Source organism: Pelmatolapia mariae, linkage group LG6, assembly GCF_036321145.2.
Source record: "Pelmatolapia mariae isolate MD_Pm_ZW linkage group LG6, Pm_UMD_F_2, whole genome shotgun sequence".
Classification (NCBI taxonomy): Eukaryota; Metazoa; Chordata; class Actinopteri; order Cichliformes; family Cichlidae; genus Pelmatolapia; species Pelmatolapia mariae.
Window position 1 is genome coordinate 12,842,815 of NC_086232.1, and position 14,530 is coordinate 12,857,344.

The window sequence follows — 14,530 nt, forward strand, 5'->3', positions numbered from 1 at the left end:
TTTCAGGGTTAACTTGAAGCACAGCTAGTGCCCAGGTCAGAGCACGATCCTGGAGCAACTGGACAATATGAGCGATTTTCGCACCATCATTAGAAAAGGCTTGCGGCTGCTGGCGAAACTGAAGGGCAAATTGAGTGAGGAAACCAGCGCACTTATCAAACTCTCCAGTGAAAGCTCTCGGTGTAGGAAGAAATCTGTCAGATTGAACAGGTGTAGGAGCAGGTGGTGTGGCACTTACTGCTGGAGCTGGCACCTCGGCGGTGGGTGGAGTTGCCGGCAGAGGTGTTTGCTGGGCCACGGCCTGCGTGAGGTTTGCGAGCTCTGCCCGAATGTGAATAAACATTTGTTCATGTCGCTCCAGCATCGCAGCCAGTGTGGCGGGAGTGGGGGTCGAGGTTGCCGAATCTGCTGAGTCCAATTTCTTGACTGGATGATTCTGTCACGGTCAATAGCAGGGACTCAAGCGCAGAGCAGGTTGACGTTTCCAAACGTAGTTTATTTACAACACCAGTGGAGAATATATACAGTGAGGTGGAAAATCCAGGGTTCCAAAGGTCCAAGGGGAATCTCTCTCACACTCGTTCTCGTCTTCACGCCCAAACTCACACACGTTCACAGAGCAGGAAGGTCACAGGTCCGGGGAGGAAAACTATCACATAGGAGAGGGAAATTACTCGCAAGTCACAAAACACTTAAGCAAAGATTCACGGGAGCTGAGGGGATCACTAACGTGTCTCGCACAATCATCCAGCGACGAGAGGATCTGCGTCCCAGCCTCAAATAGTGGACAGGTAATGACAGCTAATCGCGAACAGGTGTGTGGGCCAAGGGCGGGAGCCCGCAGTGAGCTCCACCCAGGCAGAGAGGAGAGAGAGGGAGAGGGAGAGAAAGAATACAAAACACATGTAGCCTTGCGGGGCCGGCTGGGCAGACACGGGGACCATGACACTCAGTAGGTATCTCAGGTCAATGTCAGAAAATACAAAGTGGATCTGCATGCTCCGGTTAGGGATCTGACCTTTTTTTTCTTTTCTTTGCAATATGGGTGAACTGACCTTTTCAAAGTTAAGACAGCTAAATGCATGTATGGTGTAAAAACTAACTGTAATGCAGTACAAAAAGGCCCTGCTAGAGTTTTGCTCATTACAAGACCGCTGTACTCAAGTCTGTCTTTAGTTATTATTGGTTGGAATGGGTGAACTGTTGCATGGCTCTAAATGTGGAAGTGATTTTTATAACCTTATACACCCGCAAAAGCTTTCCACAGTCATATGCACTGCATTATGTTAGTAAAACATAATAACTAAGATTATGTTAGTTTTCATCCCAGGGCATTAAATACTAGTGTTTTGTCAGGAGCCACCAGCTTCACAGAGATCTACACCTTTGGTTTAACCCCTTAATACAACACCCAAATGAGGAAGTAAAGGTCCTGTTTTAAAGAGCAACAATATATCAACAAAGGGAAATGACGTAGCCATACACTGAAGGACTGTAGACAGAATTATCTGGATTTTCCATGATTTTCCATGATCAGTTCATCTTAATTAACAACAGCTGGTTTGAGGAGTAGCGCCCTTGATGGAACCACCACCCAGGACAAAGCGTCACTTCGTCTCACCCCAACGCCTGCAGAGAGGTTCAGCACTTCCCCGTCCTCTCCTTCCTCTGATTCCTCCCCGTCCTCTGGCTCCCTTCTTGCCACCTGCCCCAGACCTCCCAAAGCCCCCAACCCAAACATAGACGCAGCTGAAAGTCCAAAGCGCAACAGTGGGGAGTCTGAAAGGCTGAGCGATCCCATGCTTCCTCCTCCTCCACCCATGGAAAAGAGCGGTGCCCGGTGGTGGCCTAGAGCTCTGGCATGGCAGAAAGCAGAGAGTTGCAAGGAGGTCCCAAGGCCCCCAAGAAGGGCTGCAGCAGCCCCAGGGATGATGACAGGAGCCCCGCCTACAGAGGGCTGTTCAGTGGCACTCTGGTGGGTAGGAAGGCCCAGCCCTGTCCCTGACCTGCTTGAACTTCCTGGCTCCTGGGCAACAAAGTGCCCGTGAGCCTTGATGTGCTTGCGTAGGGAGCTGGGGTCTGTGTAGCGCTTCAGGCAGCCTGCCATCTTGCAGTAGTAAGGCTTGTCCACGTAGTGGGTGCGAGTGTGCTTGAAGCGGTCACTAGAGTTGGAGTAGCGCTTGCTGCAGCCTTCATAGGGGCAGATGTAGGGCTTTTCCCCTGGAAGAAAAGAGAAACAAACAAATATGAGTCAGAAACAGAAGGACAAAGGAAAGGAGAAATGGAGGGAACAGAAATGAAGAAATGAAAACAGAGAAGGATGTTGTCAGTTTGTTTCTAACTCTTAAGATTCATGGTGTGTCATTGCTTTACAGGGAAAGGAACAAAGAAGAAAGTGTTATTCTGGTGTGACACTTTTTAAAAGAACGAAAAAGATTAAAATACTGCATAATGACAAATACTTTATTTTTAATGGTCAAATCCCAAGATGTCACCTTTTGTAAGAGCCTCACTGGGAGAATGGGAGAGAGTAGTATTTTGAGAGGTGAAGGTGTGTGTGTGTGTGTGTGTGTGTGTGTGTGTGTGTGTGTGTGTGTGTGTGTGTGTGTGTGTGTGTGTGTGTGTGTGTGTGTGTTGTAGCTTTTATTTAAGCAGGAAGTTAAATAGTGTAAATTCACAAACTCGTTTGTGGGTACCCAGCCAAAAGAGGTTGCAGTAAGATGTTTGTTGAAGGGAGCTGTTTCTGAAGAAAAACATGAGAAGATTAATCATCCAGATAAGTAAATACCAAAAAGTTGAGTCATCTGGATGTTTCTTTTTAATTCGAAAAAATGTTTAGTCACTTGTCCAAGTGACTTCTTCAGTCTCAGCTGACTGAAGAAAACAGTACTGTAAGGTACTGCAAACAACAAACGATAAACAAAAGATGTCAGACACATACCACATTAAATTCTGTTAACAAAGAAGCAAACATGGGAAAGTGGACGAGGGAAAAAAATGATACCCAATTTTTGTATTGTGTTTTTTTATGGTGCCTTGGTTTCCATTTCTGTAAGGATTTTTAAGTGTCGGAGGGAGCTTGAGTGGGGGCTTTTCGCTTGACAGACAACGTTATCCTTTACAAAGAATACCACAAAACAGTGGTTCAAGACCATGGTACACCAGCTTGAGGGCTCAAGCACTCAGCAACCACTAATATTTCATAATAAGGTTTCTATACTGTTCTATTCTAAAGTAAATGATGCTTTTACAAGAAAATGTTTTTCTGGCACTGGCTAAACAGGTAAAAGCTACAAGGAAAAGACACTTGTTTTTGTAGTTGGAAAAATGTAACTGGCATATTCCCAAATGAGATTAACAAAGGGCTTTCAAAACTTTTAAGATCAGCACGTTTGTTGCCAATCACACACAAAAAAAATTAAAATTGATTCAGTAAAAGGACTAGATGTTACAATCTGTGATAGTGCATTGCTTCAAATGGAGGAAGTCTTGAGGGATGGCTGTTATGAGGAAAGGCAGCCCAGAAACTTTACCAGCAGGACACATGGTTGTATGCCTCAACTTCACAGGATGTTTCAGTCTTTTATCTCAAGCTAATCTGCCATTTTGCCATTAATTAATTAAAAAAAAACTCAATTGCCAGCATTAATACACTAATTCACAATGTTTCCTCATGTTTCACTTTTGTCATTGTTACCCAGTCCAATGTGAAACGGTTTGTATACACTGCTGTATACACTGATCAATCATCAACTGCCTCATACTATGTTGGTTCCTCTTTTGCTGCCAAAAAGCCTTTACCTGTCAAGGCACAGATTCCACTAGACAATTGAAGGTGTGCTGTTGTATCTGCATCGAGAGTCTTTTAAGTCCTTGAAGTTGTGAGGTGGGGCTTGCATGAGTCAGACCCATTTGTCTGCACATCCCACAGTTACTCAACTGGACTAATATCTGGGGAGTCTGTAGGGCAAGTCAAAACCTTAGAGTCATTTTTGTGCTCTTCAAACCACCCCAGAAGTTTTTGCTTTGTGGCAGGATGCATTATCCTGCTCAAAGAGGCCACAGCCATGAAACGGTAAACATGGTCTGCAACAAAAGACACATTACAGGTACACAAAATAGTCATTAAAAAGTGTTTTTCCAGAAAAGAAAATGTAAGCATAGAAGCTGTTGGTTGGAAATGCTCGATTATGTCACATTGTATAACGACATTTAAGATGAGGTTACTGATCACAAGTACAGCTTGTGAAAACAAAACTATCAAATGTTTTCTTTGAGCCTGGTAGGTTTAGGTAAGGATTAGGCCACTCCTTTTCTGAAAAACAAAGTTAAAAAAGAAATTCTTTGTTTCAGCATAGATTCCGCATAGTTGGATGTTTGCTGGTATTAAAGGGTTACAAGTGTGCATCATGGTGCTTGCTGTTTCACTTTTGACTATTTTTAATGTGTCAAGCAGGCTACAAACAGACTATATCACAGTTCTATACATATGTGACACTTGTGTCATGACACTGTCTAGGAAAGAAGACGAAGCTGCACATTAATGCAAGAACCAGTATATAAGGTAATACATGAAGCAGTTCATTACTTCTAAAACCATTTCCCCATTACCGGGATTTTGTAGCTAAATTTTTTCATATTGGAAACAGTTGATGTAATTTACATTTCACAGCACATACTGGAAAGCATATCTGTAGAGAAGATGGCTGGTAGCTGATAGAAGTGTTTTTAATTATGTGGTGTTTAAGAATGTGAAAGACAGTTTCCAAAATCCATAAAGCTAACAGTGCTCGGCAGCAAACAGCTAACACAGTTAGAGACATTTTCAAAGTGAGGTGGAAGAGACCAGAAAAAAAGCTAAAGGTGGTGTGAAGCTAAAGGTTCTGCTTACATTTGTCTATTGAATACACACACAGCTCCAAATGAATGATAATATTGCTCTATGTTAAACTAAGATACTGTTTACCGAATACGTTTGTCGTACTAGCTTAATGTCTACTGCTGGTGTTTTAGTCCCATTATTCAGTCACCTGTCAATCATTGAAAACAGTGGTTGGAGAATGCAACATAACCAGAACTACTGCAAGCATGTGCAATGAACTTGCCATCCCCTTGCCTTCAAAATGGTTGCTTTGAAGTCAAAAACCAGGTCTGTGATCACTTGCAGTCGCACTCGCTTTTATATAAGAGTATAACCAGAGTACAACCAGTCAAGTCATTACTACAAACGTAATCCTGATCAGACAAGAGGTGGGTTCAAAATAATGTGGCTAATAAAGAAATTCTAGCCAACACTGTAATTCATTTCAAGCTGTGTTTTTGACAGCTTGTGAGTTCAATGAAATATATGTTAAATCTGCCAAAACTGCTGCAGTATTTTTAGCAAACTTTACTGTGTTGGTGGGGCATTATTTTGAGCTACAGGTGCTTGCCAGTACAGCACAATGGCTGTGAGAGGAAATTACTGTATCAACACTGTGTGTCTGACATCTGTGGTATAAAAACTGAAAACTGCACAGCTTTGAATGAACAGACCTATGTGCAAGTAAGTGTGTGTATCTTCAGGTTCTCCAGACATGAGAAGCTCTTGTTACAGGTGGGACAATGGTGTGGCTTTTCACTGGTAAGTGTGCGGATATGAATCAGCATTTTATACCTAGAAATCATAACAAATCAATCACACATTTACAATCAAGACATGCAGCTTTTATTGTTTCCAGCATCTTTACCTAGGATGTGGCTGCTGATATTCAAATGTGTCTTATCTTGGAAGCCTGACATATGGTACTTGTATGATACTGAAAAGGTCATGACTCACTCTGATAACCTGTCACACTGGATTCTAGCTTCTTAACTATTGCTAACATGTTTTTGTGTCTTTGTTTTTTAAGGCATTACTTAGGAAATTACATTGCTTTTCACAGCCGTTACCTAGAGACCGGTATAAATTTAATGAGAAATATGCTTTGTGCCCTCACGACAATGGAATGAAGCCACAGAATACCTCCCATTTTGAGCACAGCCTTCCCATCGGCAGCAGTATCCAGAATCCTTTTCAGGCTTGACATGGAAGTCGTTGATGTGATCCACCAGGTCCTGCAGCGAATCGAACAACAGGTGGCACTGGAGGACAGAAGAGGGAATCAAGCGGATGGCTGATAAGAAACCTGATTGTGACCTTTTTAGGACACTTGATGTTTTTTTCTTTTTATGTCACTGTTTTTTTTTTTATTATTTAAAATGTTTGAACAGTATACTGGCCTCACCTAATTATGCTTTCAAGAAGTCATTAAAAGCAACTTTTAGTATCTACAGTTCTATGGATTAAACTTAGACAAGAAAAACAAAGAGAAAATAAGCCACTGCTTCCAGCATTTTCAGCATCGTCCCAGGATATGGATTTTATATCTATAAATTCGATGTAAATTAAAAATAAAATTAAAAAGCAGAATCATCCTAGACAAAACAAGCCAATAGGCAATAGTATTTTCTATAAATGTATTTTGTTTTTCATTTTAAACACATTTTTAGAAAGTTTATATTGAACTAAAAATCAGATGTGGGCAGCATGATAGATGTTTTCTCTGATTAAATTTATATTATGTAGGAGTTCGTCATGGATAATAGGTATTGATTTGTAAATAAGTGGACATAAATAACTTAAGCTTATTATATAACATTATAATAGAGTATATTTCTAACTAACTAGACAGCTCACTCTCTTTTGCTTCAGGTTATATCTAGAAATATAACATGTTCTGGGGTCTACTTGAAGGAACAGCAGATGCGACATATAAAAGTGAGGTCAGAGGTCAAATGTGCAAACTATAATGTGATATTTGAGTATTATTCCTTAGATGTTGCCAATACAAAGGCAGTAAAATATTATCACAGTTTTAAAGATAAAAACATAATTTGTCCTTATTTGACCTTAAAGAAGAGCTAAAACATCCAAAGTAATGTGATGTTTAGAATCCCATATATAGCTTATTATATAGCATTGTCAGTGTTGGGGAGTAATGGAATACATGTACCGCCGTTACGTATTTAAAATACAAAATATGAGTAACTGTATTCCGTTACAGTTACCGTTTAAAAAGATGGTATTTAGAATACAGTTACTTTGTTGAAATAAAGGGATTACACGGCGGTCTTTTCCTGTTTCATATGTTCGGCTATGCCCTCACTATTTTTGGTAATTCCACGCCGGTGGAAACCCGAACAAAATACTCTTAATGGGTATTTTGTTTGGGTTTCCACCGGCGTGTCCCAATCTCGCGTCTCATAATGTCGTGAAGAAATATCTTTAAAAATTATTTAATATGAGGGCAATAGGCAGAGTGTTACAGGCATAGCCCTAAAGAATGTAGCCTCATGGGCAGTGTAGTCCGTGCTGCAGGGAGAATGGACTGCCATACCCGTTATGTGTCTGTGAGCGCCAGGGGGGGGAGAAAAAGGAGAGTGGAAAAGTACGAGCTGTCACCGAGCAGAAACGGGAGCTGGAAGCATGTAAATATAATAATAACCACTGCAGCCAAAAAGAGTGCCTGATGAGCCCAGTTGTAAGTAAGCTATTAAGACTCAACTGTGCACTGTGTTTGTGTTTTCCTCCGAAACAATAAGCTCCGTTGGAGCAGCCTTTCAATGCCTCTCTCTGTCTCTCGCTAGCAAAGTTGACCAAGACAACAAAGAAAAGCTAGTTTTTGGCTACGAGCCCCACACGGAACCAGACATAAAAGCCAGAGGTCCCTTTACTATGGTTCGGAGCCGCGAACCTGTTTTATATAGGCGCGGAATAGTTTTCTATACGAGATCGCTGCAAAAAGTGCAGCCTTACCTGATGTCCACCCTACTGTTACTCATTTTATTTTAAGATTTAAAAATCTAGTTGCTATTGGTATGGCGAGTAGCCTTCAGTAATAGTAATCAGGGCTGGACTGGGGCAAAAAAATCGGCGTGGGCATTTTGACTAGAGACTGGCTCACCAGGTATTATAGGAGAAGCCATAAAGCCTTTGAATGAAAACAAACGCTATTGTGACAGTGATGTACACTGTCTTGTTGGTATTTGTATGATTTCTGTACATTTTACATCAGATGAAAACTTTGGTTGTAAGATTCAGATAATAATTTATTAAAAGCTAGACATTTTAAATTATAATAAGAAAGAAAAGTATTTCTTTGTGCCCCCCCCCCCTTCTCTGTTAATGCCCTGCCTGGTCCCCCTGGGAAAACTTTGCTAGACCCGCCCCTGCACAGATGCCAGCTGTCAGCTACGTAGAAAAGGATCCTGGTGTTATTTGTCTCTCAGAAACAGTTCATAACTTCCCTTCAACTCATTCATGTCACCTAAAAGGTAAACCTGTTTCTCCATCACCTGTTCAGCTCTGATGATTCAGTAAGGACATCTCCTGGTTTCATCTTCATGTTTCCCTCTCACCACATATCCAAACCGATATCATGACCAGCAGCTTTTACAGCCATGGCTCCAGCAAACATCAGCTGATATTAGAAAGTACTAGTAAATAAATTCTAACAACAGCTGATCAAGCTTGAACGTGCTGCTGTTGTTTAGCGCGACATCCGCTGGATTCCGCTGGGCGATAAACAAACAAGAGAGAAAAGCAGATCAGCTGATCATTGATCAGTTTCATGATTGAAGTAGAAACAGGAGAGGAAGGGGAGAGAATGAGAGAAGAAGAAGCAGCTGACAGCGTAAAGACACAGAATAACTCCAGCTTTGTGTCTTCTTCCATTCTAGCTGAAGTACGGGACAAACATTTCGGCTCAATACGAAACACGTAATATTTTCTCTGAATGCGGGAGAATTCCGTTTTTTACGGGACGGTTGGCAACTCTACTAACTAACCTTATGAATAAAATAAAGTTCACTATCAGTAACATCATAGCACCCACCCAGCTGTATAGAAACTCCGTCATGCTAGCTAGTACACAGTACGAGTTATTGTAACTGACTGTAAAAAGTCAGCACAACGAAAGTAAACTACACCTAAACTTGGTTTATATCTGACCCAGATAGACTGCAGGTCATAACTTCTTACCTGAAGTTCAGTTCATCTGACACTCGGATCGGCGGCCGCCTCGGATCTCTCCTCCTCCTGCCTCCCCTTGCCCTCATCCACCTTCTGGCCTCAGTGGAAGCTCCGCCATAGCCACCACTAAACAAGTGATTTTTACACATCAGCCACATCTGGCCAATCCACCACCTTTCATTGTTTATGTTACAAAAAAAAAAAAACACATCGGCCCATAAAAATGAAAAATCACCATCGGTCCACTGGGCAAATGCGTGGCCAGTCCAGCTATGATAGTAATAAATCACACAGCAATAGTACATTCATGTAGTTGTAAAAAAGCATGATAATATATTAAGTAATCCAAAGTACTCAGGATACGTTACTCTCATTGAGTAAGGTAACAGAATACATTACAAAATACATTTTGGAGCATGTATTCTGTAGTCTGTAGTGGAATACATTTTAAAAGTAACCTTCCCAACACTGAGCATTGTTATCACTTTGACCTTCAGGTCAGTCTACTGACCTTGAATGAGAGGTCAGAGATGAAAAGAGACATGATTACATGGTTCCTTCTTTATGTCGACAATACACAGCACACTTGCAGTGTGAAAATCATATTACCATATAATCATATTTTCTAAGTTGTAAGGCTTTTTGTCAATTTCTGACCAATAAATCAAATTGTTGAACTTGAAGACCTTGGGGGTGGTAAGTCACAGTGGATTGTTAACATGACCCCACTCTACACCCTATAAAGTTTTAACAGAATTTATTCAAAGCTTTTCAACCAAAGGCTATCAAAAATATAACCTCTTTGGCAGAGTCAACTACAGTTTAAATGACAAGTAATAAGTTTGTCTAAGTATAAGAAGATAATAATAATAATAATAATAATAATAATAATAATAATAATACATTTTATTTGAAAGCACCTTTCAAGAGACCCAAGCACACTTAACAACTGAATAAAACCCATAATAGAGCAATGACAATGAAGAAAAATAAGAAAACAAAAGCACAAGACAACATAAACAAACAATAGGTTTACGGTGAATATGCAGATTTGAATAAATGGGTTTTGAGTAGGGATTTAAACTGGGGGAGCGAATCAATGTTTCTTATACCTGGGGGTAGAGAGTTCCACAGCCTGGGAGCAGAGCAGCTGAAAGCTCTGCTTCCCATGGTGATGAGGTGGAAAGAAGGCACAGCAAGCTGGATAGAAGAAGAGGATCGAAGTGAGCGGGCAGAAGAGATGGTGCTCAACAGGTCAGAAAGGTAGGGAGGAGCGAGGTTATGAAGGGCCTTGAAGGTGAGCAGAAGAAGTTTGTACACTATCTGCAATTTCACAGGGAGCCAGTGAAGTTCCTGGAGAACACAGGTGATGTGCTGATAGGAGGTGGTTCTGGTAATAATGCGGGCAGCAGAGTTTTGAACCAGTTGAAGCTTATGGAGGAATTTTTGGGGGAGACCATGCAAGGAGAATTACAATTGTCAATACGGGAGGTAACGAGACTATGGACAAGAATGGATGTAGACTGGGTCTACTCTGTTAATGTTGCATAGATGGAAATAGGCAGAACGGGTGAGATTATTGATGTGAGATTTATAGGATAGTGAACTGTCTAGGATGACACCAAGGCTCTAAACCTCAGGTGAGGGCAAAACTGTGGAGTTATCAATAGTAAGTACGAAATGATTAGCCTTCAGTAGGTTGGATTTAGTGCCAATAACGAGGATTTCAGTTTTATCCTCATTAAGCTTAACGAAATTAGAGCTGAACCAGGATTTTAATTCGGATAAGCATTCTGTAAAAGAAGAGGTAGGAGGGAGGAATCAGGCCTGCAGGAGAGATATACCTGGGTGTCATCGGCAAAACAGTGAAAATGAAGATCAAATTTACGGAAAATGGTACCAAGAGGGAGGATGTAAATTATGAAGAGAAGAGGGCCTAAAACTGAGCCTTGGGGTACACCAGAAGTGACTGGTAAAAGACGAGAGCAGAATGATTTGAGTTGAATAAACTGGGAGCGGTCACGGAGATATGATTTGAGCCAGGCTAGGAGTGTGTCAGAGATACCAAGAGAGGAAAGTCTGCTTTGAAAGGACAGAGTGAGAGATAGTGTCGAAGGCCGAGCTCAGATCCAAAAGGATAGGAATGTTGAGAAGACCAGAGTCAGCTACGAGTAAAAGATCATACTCCGAGGTCATTTCATAGCTCGGATAAAGCCATCATGTTATAGATCGGTAACCCTAATCTAAATCTAAATCTTTATAAGTTTTATTCCTGCGGATTCATAACAGTCACAACACTCGTGACTTCTTGGACTACACCCATCTTAGAACAAATTTATTCAACAAAAGAAACAAAAGCGTTACAAAACAAAGAAGAATGTGTGACACAAGCTTAAAGTGGGCGAGCTAATGACACTTAGTAGTCAGAATAATGTGCAGGCTCTTTTTAGAAGAGAAGAGAAGAGAAGAGAAGAGAAGAGAAGAGAAGAGAAGAGAAGAGAAGAGAAGAGAAGAGAAGAGAAGAGAAGAGAAGAGTTCTTTATTGTCATTGTTGCAAAAACAATGAAAGGCAGTTTGGCATCTCTCCATGTGTGTGAAGTACACAATAGCGTAAGTATTTACACAATAGCACAGACAAATTTACATTTACACAAGAAAGATATGTACAAGTTATACATACACCTGCATACTGTGGAATTCTATAGCATTATATAGCTTTTTAGCATTATACTTTTCAGCATTATACTGTTTAAACATTATACTTTTAAGCAGGCTCCTGTGTGACCTTATAGGGGTAAGAATAGTTGAAGCAACATCACAGGAAAAAGATGCATAGGCGAGATACTAAGAAATAGTACAGAAGTTGCAGTAGATAACGGGGGGAAAGAGCAGCGTTAAGAACAGTCTAACACATTGGTTAAGTATAGACTAGAAAAGCAGAACTAAGGAGGAGAGCGTAAACCCCCGGCGCAACACACTTGACACCTACAAAGTGCACACTCATGACACTTGACATGACCCACACACACACACCTACAGTACAGACAGGAACACACACACATATTACAGATAGAGACATGTACATCACACACACATAAACAATTAAGACATAGGGCAAGACCTTAAAAGGAAAGGTAGAAGACGATAGATGAGGAAGAAGTTGTTTTGATTGAAACTGTGTATGACGTATAGGCGAACGTGATATCAGAATAACAGGAAAGGTGGGAGGTAAATAAGGAACTTTGGAATAATATAAATGTAAAGTTCGAAGGACTGCCCTTCGAATTTGCAAGAGGCTTCATGCTGAGCTGATTCCCTCCTGCGCAGGGGTTGAAATAAAGAAGTTGATTGAATTGAAGAAGTCTGTCTCGAGTCGTTCATTTTGGTTTTTCACCAGGTCAGAAAAAAAGGATCGGGAGCGGCATCAGTATGCCGACAATACATACGGATACACCCATACATACATACACGCACATACATACTTTTCAGCATTATACTGTTTAAACATTATACTTTTAAGCAGGCTCCTGTGTGACCTTATAGGGGTAAGAATAGTTGAAGCAACATCACAGGAAAAAGATGCATAGGCGAGATACTAAGAAATAGTACAGAAGTTGCAGTAGATAACGGGGGGAAAGAGCAGCGTTAAGAACAGTCTAACACATTGGTTAAGTATAGACTAGAAAAGCAGAACTAAGGAGGAGAGCGTAAACCCCCGGCGCAACACACTTGACACCTACAAAGTGCACACTCATGACACTTGACATGACCCACACACACACACCTACAGTACAGACAGGAACACACACACATATTACAGATAGAGACATGTACATCACACACACATAAACAATTAAGACATAGGGCAAGACCTTAAAAGGAAAGGTAGAAGACGATAGATGAGGAAGAAGTTGTTTTGATTGAAACTGTGTATGACGTATAGGCGAACGTGATATCAGAATAACAGGAAAGGTGGGAGGTAAATAAGGAACTTTGGAATAATATAAATGTAAAGTTCGAAGGACTGCCCTTCGAATTTGCAAGAGGCTTCATGCTGAGCTGATTCCCTCCTGCGCAGGGGTTGAAATAAAGAAGTTGATTGAATTGAAGAAGTCTGTCTCGAGTCGTTCATTTTGGTTTTTCACCAGGTCAGAAAAAAAGGATCGGGAGCGGCATCAGTATGCCGACAATACATACGGATACACCCATACATACATACACGCACATACATACATATATGTACATACACATACATATATGCATGCGTACATACGTACACACACATATTTCCACATACATGCTTACATATATATATACATACACATACATGCCATCTGAGGAGCAGGTGCATTGTGACGTGCAGTGTGATCAGTGATATTGCACATTTAGTGGGTGCGGTGTGTGTGTGTGTGTGTGTGTGGGGGGGGGGGGGGGGGGTGCTGTTGCAACTATAATAAATAGTGTTATAATAAATACAGTTTAAAGCGTTACGAATGTTGGTTGCATTAAAGTCCTGATGGACCTGTAACGTTTACCAGAGGGAAGGGGGGGGAAAGTGAGTGTCCAGGGTGCGAGGGGTCTTTGATGATGATGCTGACTTTCTGCTGAAGTCTGCCAGTATAAATGTCTCTGAGGGGGGTTAGTGAGGTGCCAATTGCCCGCTTTGCTGCCCTCACCATCCACTGCAGTTTCCTCTTGTCCTCCGCGGTGCAGCAATTGAACCAGAGTGTGCAGCAGTAAGTCAGAAGGCTCTCGATGGTGGAGCGGTAGAAGTTTACTAGCAGTGTCTGGGGTAACTGGGACTGACGCAGTTTCCTGAGAAAGTACAGCCTTTGTTGTGCTTTCCCTACCTGGTGGGAAATGTTTGTGGACCAGGCAAGGTTAGCCGAGATGTGGACTCCGAGGAATTTAAAGCTTTCTACCCTTTCTACCTCCTCCCCATCAATGTAGAGGGTAGAGTGCTCAGATCGCTTTGTTCTTCTGAAGTAGATTACCATCTCCTTGGTCTTGGCTGTGTTCAGACGCAGGTTGTTTTTTTCACACCATTGCTTCAGATGCTGAACCTCCTCTCTGTAGGCTGATTCATTGTTGTTGTCGATCAGTCCTATGATGGTGGTGTCTCATCAGCAAATTTTATAATTGTGTTACTGGTGTGAATTGGAGAACAGTCATGGGTGAAAAGTGAGTATAAGAGGGGACTGAGGACACACCCCTGTGGGATACCTACATTCAGAATGAGGGTGAAGGAGGTGTGCGCTCCCATTCTGACGTTCTGGGGTCTGTTTCTCAGGAAGTCCAATATCCTGGTGCACAGTGAGCTGCTGAGTCCTAAGTTTTTTAGTTTATTAACCAGTTAGTTGTGGTCGAACTGTATTGAAGGCAGAGCTGAAGTCCACAAACAGCATTCTCACATAGGTGTTACTACTGTCTAGATGTGTGAGGGTTGAGTGATGAGCTGTTATTATGGCGTCCTCTGTC

The 14,530-nt window shown here is 41.5% G+C and overlaps 1 protein-coding gene across 1 annotated transcript; it reads right to left on the reverse strand.

Moving 5' to 3' along the window:
* Window positions 1-1,543: 1,543 nt before the first annotated feature.
* LOC134629680 (zinc finger protein GLIS2-like) lies at window positions 1,544-14,315 on the reverse strand. Its single transcript, XM_063477205.2, has 5 exons — window positions 14,276-14,315; window positions 13,588-14,156; window positions 6,005-6,123; window positions 5,541-5,656; window positions 1,544-2,223 (listed from the first exon to the last, which is right to left on the reverse strand). The coding sequence occupies exons 1-5, from the start codon at window positions 14,313-14,315 to the stop codon at window positions 1,544-1,546; spliced, it is 1,524 nt and encodes a 507-aa protein (XP_063333275.2).
* Window positions 14,316-14,530: the final 215 nt, after the last annotated feature.